Raw genomic sequence first — 14,962 nt, 5'->3', positions numbered from 1 at the left:
CATATGAACTCTTCAGATACTCACATGCAGCCAAAGAGCAGTAGGTCTAAAGTGTTTTTACTGAAAAAGAGCTATAGCACCCTCATAATATGTCGATATAAAATTCCCTGACAAGTTACTGGATTCTAAATTACAACTAATTCATAAAAATGAAATGGGACATATTACCCACAGAAATAATTACTGTACTACAATTTTCACCCAGATGCAATAAGTAGAAATCTATTTCCCAGGACATGAAAGTAACTGAAGGATCATAGAAGGCAAGTATCTATGGCACTTTCCCTTGAAACACTCAAATCAGCTTCTCGGACTCTTATGTATGAATTCACTTCGACAGACACCCTATGGCATTGTGTAAACGAAGACGACGGGCATACTATAAACTGTACTGTTAGAGGAAAGGCCTTACTTTGACATTCCGTCAACCTCAAAGCCTCAGAACTTATTTCCTACCACTCTGTAGGTGGAGACCACACTCTGAGACGTCAGCTGTCTAAGCAGAATGCGAGTTATTGCTTCCTCTATTCTGGTATACATTTCTACATTAGGGGACAAAGAATATTACTGAAAGGCACTCTAAATTCAGAGAAAACTAGGTTCCTATCATTAAGGGAAGTCTAGACCTGGGACAACAGCGCCTCTGCCTGTCCCCACGCCCACCTCACCCCCGCCCTGGGCTGGGAACAGAAAGGCAGCAGGGAATCTGCCTGCTCCTCAGAGCTGGTCAACATTTGCACTGCATTCTTGGTATCTACATAAAGAAACCCACAATGAAATACAGTCATTATTCCAAAGTTTTTTTTTTTATTTCAAATTCACTGAGAGAAATAAAATTATATTTAAAAAAATAGAGTAATCTCACAAACTAAGGAAAGCCAGGAACAAAAAGAACAAGTTAGGTACTTCTTCCTGAGAGGCAGATCTAACAGCTATAGGACGGACTTTCTTCCTTCCTAGCTTTTGTCAAACAAAAAATTTTTTCCTATTTCTAAGGCATCAAAAACACTCAAGTGTTTTAACTGGGTTGTTCAGGTACAAAGCTTCAAGCCCTCTAAGGGGGATTAAGAAACATCAAAAGCTGCTACGACTTCCTTTGTTGTAACACCAAACATTAAATTGTACATACTTCTACTTCTTTATGTAAATTTGAGAATTTCACACTCGTGACCTGAATTTCAAAAATCTGGTCATATTTTAAAATCTTACTACTTCTTGGTAAGAATGTCCAAAGTATCTGAGCTCACATCCCAGTAACTAAAAGGGGCCAGACAGCAGGAAGAACTGTTGGATCGCACCACCCGCAGCCAAGACCTGTCAGAAAACACCCATCCCGGAAGACTCACATGCAGCTAGAAATTTATACTAAAGCCTAATTCCTAAATCACTAGACCTGCCAGCAAAGGCAGATCATATCCTAATGGTTCATATGTAACCTACAGGACAAAAGTTACAGAAGTCATATACAATTCCCAAACTTACCCATTCCCCATACTTGGTTTCCCTCCATTTTATACTGATAAATCTATCAAACTAAAAACTTTCATTCCCAAACACTTCAGTGAGATAGTCAAGACAATGGTTAACATTTCTGTTCTACACATGACTGCTGGTGCTAGTTTTGATTTGCATAGGTAAAAGGAAAGCTTGAATTTTTCCAAAAGGTACAATCTTATTTTCTTATTTGAAATAATTGAGTACATACCTGATGATTTCCCTAAAGCTTCTTTTCCAAGATAGTTAAGTCAATTCATATAATTGGTAACAATAAATTCCATGAGGACAACCATTTCTGAAAGATATTGTTTAGTAAGTAAGAGATTAAAAATGTCTGTAGCACCTCTTATAGGTGCTTAAAGATTCAAGTGACCTAACTGCATCTCCAGTGAGGTGCTATTAAAGATTCAGTAGGATTCTGTGGGTATCTCCTAGTTAGTTGTTTCAGACATCTATCAACCTACAAGTAGATCCATACTCCAACCACAGTAAACCAATGTTGGACCCTAATAGGAAGCCCTATCCTGTCTCCTGGATCTGTAGGGAGTTAACCATCCTGGGACAGTCACTCTCATGGAACAATACAGGGCTCTTGTCACATGCGAAAGGGACTCTTGGCCTTTAATAATGGCTTTGCTGAGTTGCAGGGCACTGTGATGTCTTCTTCCGCCCAGAAGGGCACAGACGGCACTCTTCCACCAACCCAAGGGTGCAACTTGAGTTACATCCTGGTTACACTGTCCCAGGTCCTAGTATGAAACAACAATGTGGCCCAAAATGACCATGTTCAAATAAGATACCTGGTAACTTTTTAATCTGATGTGACTCAGTCTCTTCTCACCAGCCTAGGTCACCCAAAGACAAAAACCAAAAAAAGAGAAAAACACAAATTTGAGCTAGAATTGTTCTTAAAAAAAAAAAAAAGTCAACAAGGACAATCAAAACTACCAACACTTATATAAGCCAGACCCTAGAGATTTCCATCTTCAGTGACTGCCACTTTTTAGTCTTAACAAAAATGTCAATATCCTGAGTTTTATCAGTATTTTCTTGCTAAAATAATTTATGGGACATAAATGCATACAAATGAATAAAAAGTGGTACAAAAGTCTGGAAGAACAGCCCACTAACTAGAAAATGTCGCAAAAACAATATTAAAACGATGTGTTTAAGTGAAATAAATTAAAGGTTAAACCTTACACTTTCAAGTTTTCTTAGACTATTATTTTGGGAAATGGCATGGAGTTGATGACATATTTTTCTAATAATCAGTTGTTTAAGATCAAATACCAAGTGATCGTTCACAAGAAATTTTTGCTTTTAAAAACCACAGCCCCACTGCAGTGTATTTGAACACAGGAGAAACTACCTGCTGAAATTAATATTCAAGATCCTAATCAGTAATTTGTGTGGCCATAAACTGTTAAAACGTTTTGTTTACTAACTTGGCTGTCCAAATGGTATGTTTTTTAAAAAAATGCTTACTTTACTAGCATCTGCAGAAACTAAAATTTTGGTACATAAGTTTCTCTAAACCACTGAGTTGTTTTTTTAATTTTAACAAAATAATGCCAGTGCAATAACCCAAAGGTATCCCAAATGCTTTGCTTTTACTTTTAAAAAACCTATTTGCTTCCTAAATGCTATTTATATTTTTAAGCCAGATGGCTGCATACTGCCTTTAAAATGCAATGGAGTTTCTTTACTTAACCTGACATCACTATTCAAAAATTTGTACTTGCTGGGGAAAATGGTACTAATTATGCTAAAACAAGGTTTATGCTATACATAAAATCACTCCAAATTATAAAGTGATTGGTTTCTATAGCTCTAAGCATTTTTAATACATAATTTAGAAAAAAGTCACACATAGATAAACAGAGATGGCATTCAACTTTCTTTCATCCAATTAACCATATCCATTAAAACCAAGACCCTTCTGCATGACTTGCCAGTTCCCCATTCCTTTTGTCAACCTGGAAAAGAAACATTTCTTGGGAAGTCAGGATTTATTAAGAACATCAAGCTCCAGGGCATTTTTTTCTATTTTTACCATATACCTTTAAAACTGTTTTTTATCCCCACAAAAATCCTTATCATTTAAAACCAGATATTCAAATTATATGGCTAACATTTTTAGCTAATCAACTCTTCAGTGCTGATTCTAGAAAACAACCTTCAATGGATCTTTGAATAATGGAGATTCAGCCGCTGATACAAGTAGTGTAGGTAGTCACACCTTTAACGTTCAAGCCACAAGTTGTGACGTTTGAAAGGGGTGAGGTCTACTGTCCTGCATTATCAGAATCTGCCGTATTTTCAGTGCTACTGGGTTGCACATTATCTGCGAGGTTGTGTGCATGCTCAAGAAATAAATCTTTCAGTACACTTAATTCCTTAGTCAGCAATTTAATTTTTGCTTCCAACCGTTCATTCTCTTCCTTGAGCTGATTCACTCTCTGCAGCGTATCCTGCGCTTTCTGCTTGCTTTTCAACCGGCTCTTTTTCACCGCCATGTTGTTCCTCTCTCTGCGCTGACGATACTCGTCACTGTTGCGATCCATGGGCAAACTCTTTTTGCTCTGCTTGCTTGGAGGCACAGCTTTGCCTCCGCCGCCAGGGCCGGCGGGCACCAGCTGAGGAACCTGCTGTAAGCCACTGGCATGAGCCTGAGTATGAATGACACTTATTCCATTCACGCCCGGGGTAGTGTTCTGCTGTGATACCTTGCTCATTTGGGCGCGCTCCCTTGTCAACACAGAACAAGTAGAAATGAGGACAAGGTGATCAATGGTTTGATCTGCCAAGAAATCTTCACATGTACCTAGTTAAAAAATAAATTGCATTAAAATATTTGAAATGACAAGATCAAATAAGATTAAACTTGCATGTACCTAATAGCAGGCCAATACTAATTGATTATGCTGAGAAAAGTCTATGACAACTGCCAACTGCTCCAATGTTTCAGAAGTCTAAGTCATGTAATTTAGAGGTAGGTTAATACAGACGCACCATACGGCCAAATTCAACCCATCTGAACCCCTGAGGGTACTGCCCATCTGTGCTTGTTATCAAAAATGGGAGGAAAAACAAAAGAATACCACTCGTTAGGTAGCACATATGAACCAAGAGCACTTGGCAATCCGCAAGAGAGAAACGTGCCATGTTTGGTTTAAACACAGTGAGCTCCATTATGACAGGAGAGACACCTGCAATAAAAGAGGGGACAAGTTTCAACTGTCGGCTCAAGTCAAAATAGAAGGCTGGGGCGGAGCGCCCAGCCCAGTCTCCAGTGCCCATCGGGAAGCACTGCACTGCGATCTCTGCATGGTCCTTACTCTAATATGCAGAGACTGAGTCATCAAGGACTTGACCTCTCTCCTGGAGCGTAAGAATCTTTATAGGGTGTTTTGAAAAGGTGTGTTTTGCTTGTTTTTATTTTTTTTAATGACCTCAAATGAGAGTAGTTTACAGAGATTTTTTTAAGTTAGTTTCTTGGATCACAGATTTAGGAGCTCTGAGATACCCAATTTGCTTCCCCATCCCATCATGCTTCTAACAGTGTTTTTTTAATTCTCGACATAATTAGTAAACACATCTAAACACAGTCAGCCTAAAACCGCAAGGAAAGCAACAAAAGCCCTGATGATGCATCCAAGGAGACTGGGACTCAGGCTGGACCAAGAGCCAGAGCAGCTGCGGTGCCTGCACCCACTTGACATTGCTCAAGGAGCACAGAGGAAACGCCAATTCTGAAATACCGCAGCAGTGCTGCCCATAGAAATGAAGTCACAGTTTCAGAACTAGTCATATTTGGATTACTATGAATTCAACCAGTTCGCTACAACTGCCTCAAGATGTGTCAAAAGCAGACCTATCCTACCATCATGACGCCACTTCAAGACAAACTGACTCAGCTGAGTGAACCGTGCCCACCAAGAAGTCACAGCACTCTTGGAAACTGAGAAAGCAGCGTTAGGAACCATAAAACTATCCCGTTCTCTTTTCACAAAACTGCTAAAACTGCATCAGTGGAAAAAAACCCGCAGCCAGAATTATGAACTGCCTCAAATGAGTACACCTTACAGTTCTTAAGAAAAGCTCAGTTAGTAAACGCCAGTAGCTTCACCCAAACCTTTAGCCAGGCATTTCTGTATAAACACCATTTACTGGTCTGCTTTTTAAAAATCTTTGCTTTTAAAAAGGCCATATATCATTACTTTCCATTGTTTTTCAAGCCACACAGGCAGCCCTGAGCTAGCCGGTCATCTGTTCTCACCTCAGTGCTAAGGAAACACCAAAAGCTTCCTTCCAAACCATGATGGATATCTACTCCAAGTCTATCTTCAGTAATGGATATTTCACATTTCCCCTGATAATTTATCATGTTGCCTATTTTTTCTTCCAGTTAAAAAGTGGCAGTTCAGTATAATTTGTGCTACACTTACCACTAATAGTGTTAAAGGCCATCTATACCATTGCTTATCTATTTGGTGTGAAGTGAAAAGTGTTTACTCAACTTTTTTTTCTTTCTTTTTTTTTTGCGGTACGCGGGCCTCTCACTGCTGTGGCCTCTCCCGCTGCAGAGCACAGGCTCCAGACGCGCAGGCTCAGCGGCCGTGGCTCACGGGCCCAGCCGCTCTGCAGCACACGGGATCCTCCCGGACCAGGGCACGAACCCGCGTCCCCTGCATCGGCAGGCGGACTCTCAACCACTGCGCCACCGGGGAAGCCCTACTCAATTTTTATGAACTTGTTTAACGCGTCTCCTGGGAGTGTCTCAACAATCATGATTATGTTCATCTTATTTATCTTCTTTTTTATGTTTTATATGTCAACTAGGTTTTTAGTCTTTAAAGCTACTCTCTAATAAACTCAGAGATAACAATGATCCACAGAAGTACAAACCAGGAACCAAGTCAGTTCTCATCTTGGCTCTGACTTTCCCCGTTTCACTCTGGACATACCCCTTCCCTCTGTGAGCCTCGATTTCCCCATCTGCAAATGAGGGACGTAAAATGGTAAAATGCCTTCTGACTTTGACAATATACCACGAACTTCAGTCACCAAAAGCTCTTATTATAGCCTCCAAATTTAGTGATGTTCATGCCCATTTCTGTTCTCAAAGATACCGGAACAGGGAAGGGCTCTTTTACGTCAGTCTGACTCAAGGTAGCAGGCTGAACGTAGTAGGCAAGGTTTTGAAAATGAGTCCTTCGGCTTGTAAAACAAAGAGTAATCATCAAACTGGTAAAAATGTAGGAAAAGGAAACTTGGAGATAATAAAAAGAACTCCAATTTTTTTTGTTTTTTTAAGTCCTCCAACCGAAGACAAGCCAAGAAAGTAGCTCTTAAAGTGAAGAGCTATCCACTAAGGAAAGGGGGTCAGAGCTAAGTGGTCTAAGACTTAACTCCAAACCTATTATCAATTTTGTTTTTTACACTGAGCAAAACAGCTGCCTCTACAAGTTACATATTTTAGTTTACACAGTTATCTGTGCTTTTGTTTCTTCCACAAACATTTATTGAGCACCTACAATGCACAAAAAGAAAAAAGTTTATTTCACATCTGGATATTCAACCCTAAATGAAAGTCTGGCTCCTATGTGGACAAATACGATTCCAAAGTTCAGTCTATAGGAAGCAGAGTGGCACCTTGTTTCCTTGTTGTGAATCATTCAAGCAGGAAGCAGGAGAAAAGCTGAAAAGCAGTGGTTCTCAAAGTGTGGTCCCTGAACCGGCAACAGCAGCATCACCTTGTTAGAAATGTGAATTCTCGGGCTGCCCCAGACCTAGGAATCAGGAGCTCTGGGAATAGGGCTGGGCGATCTTGTTTTAACAGGACCTCCAAGTGATTCTGATGACACTGAAGTTTGAGAGCCACTGCTACAAATCAACCATGGACCTTAAGAAAGGTGGACTGAGTGGGTAACATTTTTTAAATTCAAATTCCTTAATTCAAGTAATGTTCATTCAAATCAGTGACACAGTGACAACTCAAAACGTTAACATGAGTAAAACAAAATCAAAATTTTCTCCAGTTTCACTTGGGAAAATAAACCTCTCAAGGATTCTCCTAACCCTGTTGTCATTTTCTTCACATGTGTACAACCAGATACTCCTCCCCTGCCCCCCAAATAAATTTTTAACTCCAATTTCCTCAACGAAGGTCTACACTCCAAAATATTCAGATGTTTGTCCCTTATTCCAAATCTGTTCAAATCATTGGCATCTGACAATTCTACCCACCCCCACCCCCTCAAAATACCTCACCTCTACTATCCGTCTCCATCCCAATGCCACAGAATTACCTCAGGCTGACATCATCTCTCAGGGGCACCTGTCTGCACGTTATCTTTTCTTTGTGCTTCTGTCCAATTTGTTCCCCCAGTTTCTTGGTCAATGCCAGCTCGATAGTGTGCCTCCCTGTAGACTAAACTAGAGACAGAACTCTGTCTTTATCACCGTATGCCCAGCATCTAGCGGTGGTGCTCAAGAAATATTTGTTGAATACAACCTCAAAAGGCTAAGAGAAAACACTTATTTTTACAAATGTCTTACATAAAAATGAGATTTCTCTAGCATTAAAATCTCTTATATAACAACCATAATTAAATCAAGACTGTTACTAAGATATTATGGTCTTACCACCTAAAGTTCTTGGTCTTTCTTAATGGTATACAGGAAAATAAAAACATTTACTACTTCTAGTCCCCAGCCTATACAGTGAACATCATTCTTGTCTGGTCTTTGCCTCTTAGAGAACCTTTATTTTCCACTTTGCCCAATTATGTTTCCCATAACCTCAAGTTCTTAGACATATGTTGCCAGGGTCTGACAACTCTGTACTACAAGTGAAGTGAAGGTAAGCAAAGTTAACAAACACCCAAATGAGCAGGATTTCTATTTATCTGCCACTACTGGTTTCATGACCCAAAGCAGGGGTCCATGAAGGAGGGTACATCCCTTCAGGGAGTACATAAGTGGCCTACTGGAGTATGAGAAGAAAATGTATGTTCTTTTGTCTTTTTTAATGTCATCTTTTTACTCTACTTTTAGTGCCATTAACAACACACACAAACTAATACACACACATTGTTTATAAATATACATCTATTAGGGAGTCATGCTCAATTCTTTTTTCTTTTTCTTTTTTAACTGATAGGTCTGGAAAGCCAAAAAGACAGGAGACCAATGTACCTACCAGTATAAGAGCCCATGGAAGCACCCCCTCCTAAGAATACACAATAAACCTGGAATTGTGGCTACCTGCGTTTACCATTTCTGTGATCAGGTGAGACAATCTTAGGCCGTAAGGCCAAATTCAGCCCCATGAGGTCCTATTTATCTTTACCTAGGACTCAACAGGTGCTGTTTAAATCCCAAGGGATGAAACCACCTGTCCAAGATCAGACAACCTTGCTGACAGTCATGATGTGACCTTGAGAATTTAGAGGATATTCTGGGGGAAAAAATATTAAGTTTTGCTTCCACCTATGTTTTTCAGGGGGGTATTAAAATGACTGAATCCGCCAAGTGTGCCCACCAGAAGCAGGACTCGAACTGAAAAATTCTTCAGCTCACTAGCATCCTGTAATTATTTAGCCTTGTTTACACTAAGTTTTTCCAAAACAGTGATTCAGCTTTAATAGCTTATCCCAAATACTACTCAAGCAGTAACAGCTGACCAGATTTTAACTTTTAACTGTCAAGGGCTTTTAGATGCAGAATTTCTTAGTAAAGCAAACCTTTATACTATTTTATTTCAAAAGTTTCTTTGAGCGTCCCACATCCTATCTGAATCAAAGGACAATCTCTTCCAATAAGAATTCAACTGAGTGAGTGTACACTGGGAGAGAGAACTACCCATTTTTGTGTAACCCACCAAGGTTAAAACCATCCTGAAACGGACACATTTTAAGACGCCAGATGACAGCACAAACCTCAGACCAGAGGAAAGCCCAGCAATTAAACCTTCTGAAGAATAAAAACACACGAGCTTACTTGGAAGAACAGACTCTCCTTCCCCTCGAACATGCACTTCCATCCTCTCCATCTAGACACCTCTGCTGGCAATTTTCCTTACTGTGTTCCCTCCAAGCATGCTAACGAAACACTTCATTTTTTGCCCTTCTCTGTTCTAGTCAACTCGTGGTTGCTGCACGTTCATCCAACCTGTGTTCAACAGTCACCTGAAGGATATTCAAAGTACAGCTCCATAAGGAAGCACAATATTATTTGTGTAAAGTCACATATTTAAAACTCTACCGCCTTCCCTGACTACTCGACTAACTTCTAAAAAGGATTCTCGATTACCCAACACCGAGCAGTTCTGCAGGCGCAGGAAATATCCCAGGTGGCACTGAAGTAAGATACCGTCCACCTTCTGCTATTCTGGGAACACCCTTTATCCCCAGGGGCCAATACGAGCCTGGCTGGTCACACTGCACGTTGCACAAACAGAGGGCCGGGTTCTGGAGGGGGCACAGCCCGGCTCGCATCCCGTCCCGGGCCGGCAGCAGGGGCGCTGGGGGAGCGCGGGGGTCTGCGGGTGGCGCCGCGGCGCTGGGCCGGGGCCAAGGATGAGATCAGCGGCCCCGCCGGGTGTTGCCGGCAGGTTGCATCACACGCCGCGCCGGGCCGCCGCCCGCGCCGCGGGCCGCGCGGGGCCTTCCCGGTAAGCCGGCCGCCCAGAGCCGGGCCGGGTCTCCTCGGGCCGGGGCCGCGCCCACGCGAGCGGCCGGCGGCGCCGCGGCCTCCTCCTCCTCCCTCAGCCCGCCCGCGGCCTCCTTACCTGCGCCTCCAGCCCGCCCGCCCCCAAGAGGCCTCCACTCCCAGCGGCCCCGCACGGCGCGGCCCGACCCAGGCCTCGCGGCCCGCAAGTCAGCGAGGAGGAGCGACGGTTACGAAACCGGCAGCCTCCGCCCGTTCCGCCGCCGCCGCCGCCGCCGCCGCCGCCAGCGCCACCGGGTTCCCCTCCTCGCCGCGGCCGCGCGCCCGGCCGCGACCGCCGCCGCCATAACCAATGGGAGCGCCGGCTTGAGGGGGACGCGCCCTCCCTCCGCGACGGACAGCGCAGCCAGCCAATCGCGAGCTGCCTGGCCGCGGGAGGCGGGCACGTGGCGGAGGCGTAGCTCACTGCGCGGTGGGCGGGCGAGGCGCGAGCGACCGACCGGGGTTCCCCGGCCTATCGCGCGGGGCGGCACCCCAGCGGTAGGCGACCCGCTGCGAGAAAGGTTCTGTGAAAGTTGGAGGCATTGGAGAACCGTAGCCTCATGAAGGCAACACCTGTCTTTGGAAAACACAATTTGCTGAGGTGATGTTTTGAACCATCGATTTCTGTTTTGGTTTCACCACGTCCTCGGGGAGCCCCGCCTCGGAGTCGCTGCCGGGGACATTTTCCCGGAACGGCCCACCAGACTCGTCTCCCGGGACGCGGGGCGCCCGACGGTCGCTTCACCGCCGACGGCCCGCGCCCCTCGGAGGGAGCCTGGAGAGAAGTCCTGGACCTCACGGCTCTGAAGGCAGCTGCAAACTTGTTGAAAGACGAAGGGTGCAAAATTTTCCCAACGTAGGATTAGTGTTGATGTCACTGGTGCAGACTGTGGTTACGGAGAAATGAATTTCCACGATCAATTCCCTTGTGCTATCCTCCAGGTGAACAGATTGAGAGACGTGAACTCAAAAAAATGGACGGCAAACCAGCCTTATTTATCTAAGACGATTCACAGGAGGATCTGAAAGCGAATTACAACTGGGAAGCAGCGCGCTGGGTGCAGGCAGACAGGTTTGATTGCTTCCTTTTTAGCAATTCTTATCGTCTAAAAACTGGAGTCTTTGAAAGAGGAAAGGTTTCTTCATCACCCAGGCCATGGCACCACCTCTCCGCATAAGACGGTTTCGAGGAATCAGTAAAGAGGTGATAAAACATTTGCGAAAAAAATAAAGATATAAAAATTAAGAGGGCTGCAACTAAAAGTGAACACTGAATACCACAGAAGCAGACTTGGTAGAATGACACAATATCATCAAAACCAGTACGTTTCTTTCACTTTGGCCCTTAGTGTTCTGAGTTGAAATTTCTTTGATCAAGATTTTAGCACTATTAAAACTGGATTCGATTTTGTTGCTCTCAAAATTATAATTTTATCCTCACCATGTCCTAATCACTTTAAAAATTGTATAGAAAAAAAAAACCATGTAGATATGTTCATTTATCACCTGGTTTGCTAACCACTCTGCCAAGCTGCTCCAGCATTCTCTGTGTCTGTCTGGGCAGGCCTTCTTCCACACTCAGCGGATTAGTCAATGCCAAGGAGACTAGAGTATTTATTTCCTCTTCAGCTGGTAGCTGGTAATTCTGTCTTCTCAGTTTACAAATATTTATTTGGTGCCAACTATGTGCTAAGCTGTGGGGAATCAGCAACAAACAAGACAAGCAGTCCCTGTCCACATGGAGCTTACATTTAGAGGCAGGGAGACAGACATTCAGTAACCACACAATTTTCTAATTACCATTTTCGCAGCTATTACAAGAAGGAAGTACAGGATGCTGCGAGAGATTATAAGAAGGGAATCAAACCTGGTCTGTGGGTTATGGAAACACTGTAAGATGAGCAGGATTTGCCTAGGTGGTGCAGATGAAGTGGATGTGCCTTCAAGTCAGAGGGACTGTCTTATCTAAAGGTCTTGAGATGGGAGAAACACCTTTCTTTGGCTGAAGCACAGTGCCCCGGAGGAGACCGATGAGATGGACAGGGCCTGTGGCCTGAGAAGGGTTCTGATTCTTACCCTAAGAGAGATGGGAATCCTCTGAAAGACTTGCTCTCACCATAAGGAAATGAGGAGAGCCTGGTGGAGCTGTCTCTAGTTTGAGGAGATCCACCATGTTGTTTCTTGCAAGTCACAGGGACACAAGCCACTATAATCAAAGAAAAATTTCCTGCATGGATCTCTGCCTCACTGATACCTGATACATAGTCTGCAAATCCAAAGAATTTGTAAAGAAGTAGTACATTAAAATCCCCTCCAAAGGACATGAGAAGTAGGATCTCCTGCTAATTGAATAGGCTAGTTACCTGAGAGCTACTACAGTTATCTACTTAGTTACCTAACAGGTATGGACTCTAGTGTCAGGCTGTTCTGTTCACAGCTTCACCTCTTACTGGTGTGCGACTTCGGGCAAATTACTTAACCTCTCTGTCATCTGCAAATGGGGAGAACAGTGTCTATTCAGTAGAATTGTTGTGAGGATTAAGGAGTTGATAAAAGTTAGGGCCCTAGAACACTGCCCTACTGATACATGGTAGGAGCTCAAAAGTATTAGCTGTTATTACCATGATGCTCATACATGAATTATAAACAAATTATATCCGTAGAATTGTAATAGACTAAAATACACTTCAAAGCAAAGTCGTACTGTGCTTAATATTGCTTTGATGATTCAGGCACTGAAATATTCACAATATTGAAGGTGATGTTGACTCGTTAGGGTATCTCAAAAGGCGTTTTTAGAATAATTCCCTTAATTACCACATCTTATCATTTCACTTCTTTCTGCAGAGTGGAGAAAAAGTTTAGTAATTTGAAATCTCTTACTGTTTGAAAGCCAGATCAATAGACGTTTACTATGCATACTTAAGTATTATCTTAAATGTGTCTTAAGTACTTAGGGTAATACTTAAGTATCACAAATGTGTATTTGGAAAATTTCTGAAAAATTAATATACCAAATTTACCACCTTTGAAAGATCTGGACTATACCTATATAGCATTTTGAGAATTGAGATAATGTCTGTCACAGGTTCGAGTCTCAGTAGATATGTTTTCTGGTATATTAGCAATAACAGGACAGTGATTGGCCATCATTCTGCATTGGTTAGGGCTGTTTTCATAGGAAGTGACTGAAAACCATCCCCGAATAGGCTTAGCATAAAGAAGGATTTGGTCAAAGATTTTAGGGCATTATTCTTTCTTCACACGGCCACTAACAGCCTCAGTGTTCACAGCTTTGGTCACTAAAGAAAGGCCCACTCACCTTTTAAGTTCCTGTTACAAAAGTCCTAGGCAAGGACTCTGGGGTTGGTCCAGCTGGATCAAGTGCTCTTCCCTGGAATGATCAAATGGCCAGGACCAGGTCATGATGTACTAACATGGCAGCTATGGATGGGATGTCAGAGGCACTTTCCAGAGGAAAAGGGAGTGCTGAGCAGACTAATCCATCAATATCCACTTCAAACACCAGCTCACACCGCGGTCACTCTGACAGAGCCTTAATCACTCTGGTTGTCTGATCTGTCCTTTCCTGTATCATATGATTCTCCATCCTTGAGGGCAAAACTTAAACGTCCAATTTTACCTTTGGAAGCACTATTTAGAATCATAACAGCTAAGATGCTAAACGGTTGTCTTAGGATATCCCCAAATTTCATGAGCAGGTCCTATGCGTGAAAGAGAAAAATCTGACATAGTTTAAACTTGAACGGGTGGCAAATAGGGTGAATGCCCATTATAAAGCACTTTTTCACATGTCAGATTTCATTATTTTGTGAGTTAAGACATGTCACCTGTACATTTAAGGGTAGTACATGTCATCTGTACACACAAGGATTGGTGTGTACTGTGGTGTGTACCTTGTGAGCACATGAAGCTAGGCACAGACTGTCTGCACACATGAGGAGAGCTGCATGCATCTGTGCTCATAAGAGTGGCGTGACATCTGTACGTATCAGGAGAGGTAATCCGTATCATGTTGTGGGCCTAGGAGGGTCTTATTCTTATATCGTCACCCCACTGAATAAGAAATGATTACCTGTTACATATTGATTGTAATGCAAGTTATTCCAGTGCCTATGAAGCACAAAACTGAAGATAAACAGAGGGTTTTTTGGTTTGTCTATTTGTGACATATGTGATACCAGTCTCCATCATAGCGGTGTGATGGATTTTGGAGACAGAACAAGGTGATGCTGGCTAGCATTTCCCTAGCTAAACCTCTGTTCCCCATCTGTAGAGAGGGTTAACAGTAAATTCCTCATAGAATTGTTATGAGGATCAAGTAAACTGACATGAAAAGAAGCTAACATAGTGCCTGGAACATAGCAGGCACAAAGTAATCTGTCCATCCAAAAAGAATTCGCTACCTGGGACTCTGTTCTTGGATTCTAATAACATTCTCCAGTAATAGCAACTGGGCTCCTTGGAGAAATGGCTGATTCTAGGATTGACGCAGGAAATACACAAGATGAATCTGGAGCATCTTGCAAGGCCAGAAAGTAATGAACACTCAAAAAACAAAACAATGAGGTTATGTGTCTTAGCTCAGGCTGCCATAACAAAGCATCATAGACTGGGTGGCTTAAACAACAGAGATTTCTTTCTCGCAGTTCTGGAGGCTGGCAAGTCCAAGATCAAAGTGCCAACAAGGTAGATTTTATTCCAAGGTCTCTTCTCTTGGTATGTAGGC

General features: G+C 42.8%; 1 protein-coding gene across 3 annotated transcripts; it reads right to left on the bottom strand.

Moving 5' to 3' along the window:
* Nucleotides 1-662: 662 nt before the first annotated feature.
* On the bottom strand, nt 663-13,132 carry CEBPG (CCAAT enhancer binding protein gamma). Of its 3 annotated transcripts, XM_081215526.1 has the most exons (3): nt 10,292-13,132; nt 9,502-9,689; nt 663-4,321 (listed from the first exon to the last, which is right to left on the bottom strand). In XM_081215526.1, the coding sequence occupies exons 2-3, from the start codon at nt 9,551-9,553 to the stop codon at nt 3,783-3,785; spliced, it is 591 nt and encodes a 196-aa protein (XP_081071652.1). In that variant the 5' UTR covers nt 9,554-9,689; nt 10,292-13,132; the 3' UTR covers nt 663-3,782. The 3 variants fall into 3 exon arrangements, with proteins under 3 accessions (XP_081071652.1, XP_081071653.1, XP_081071654.1); XM_081215527.1 differs by lacking the exon at nt 9,502-9,689; XM_081215528.1 differs by lacking the exons at nt 9,502-9,689; nt 10,292-13,132 and adding an exon at nt 4,624-7,716.
* Between the last annotated feature and the right edge of the window lie 1,830 nt (nt 13,133-14,962).

Source organism: Mesoplodon bidens (genome assembly GCF_964165515.1).
Source record: "Mesoplodon bidens genome assembly, chromosome: 18".
In the NCBI taxonomy this organism is placed as follows: Eukaryota; Metazoa; Chordata; class Mammalia; order Artiodactyla; family Ziphiidae; genus Mesoplodon; species Mesoplodon bidens.
This window is presented reverse-complemented; position numbering and strand designations above follow the sequence as displayed.

Coding starts and splice junctions, on each gene's coding strand:
- CEBPG (XM_081215526.1), bottom strand. CDS start 9,553: ATGGAGAGGATGGAAGTGCATGTTCGAGGGGAAGGAGAGTCTGTTCTT. Junction 4,322..9,501: donor AGGAGAGTCTGTTCTTCCAA/GTAAGCTCGTGT, acceptor TTTTTTAACTAG/GTACATGTGAAGATTTCTTG.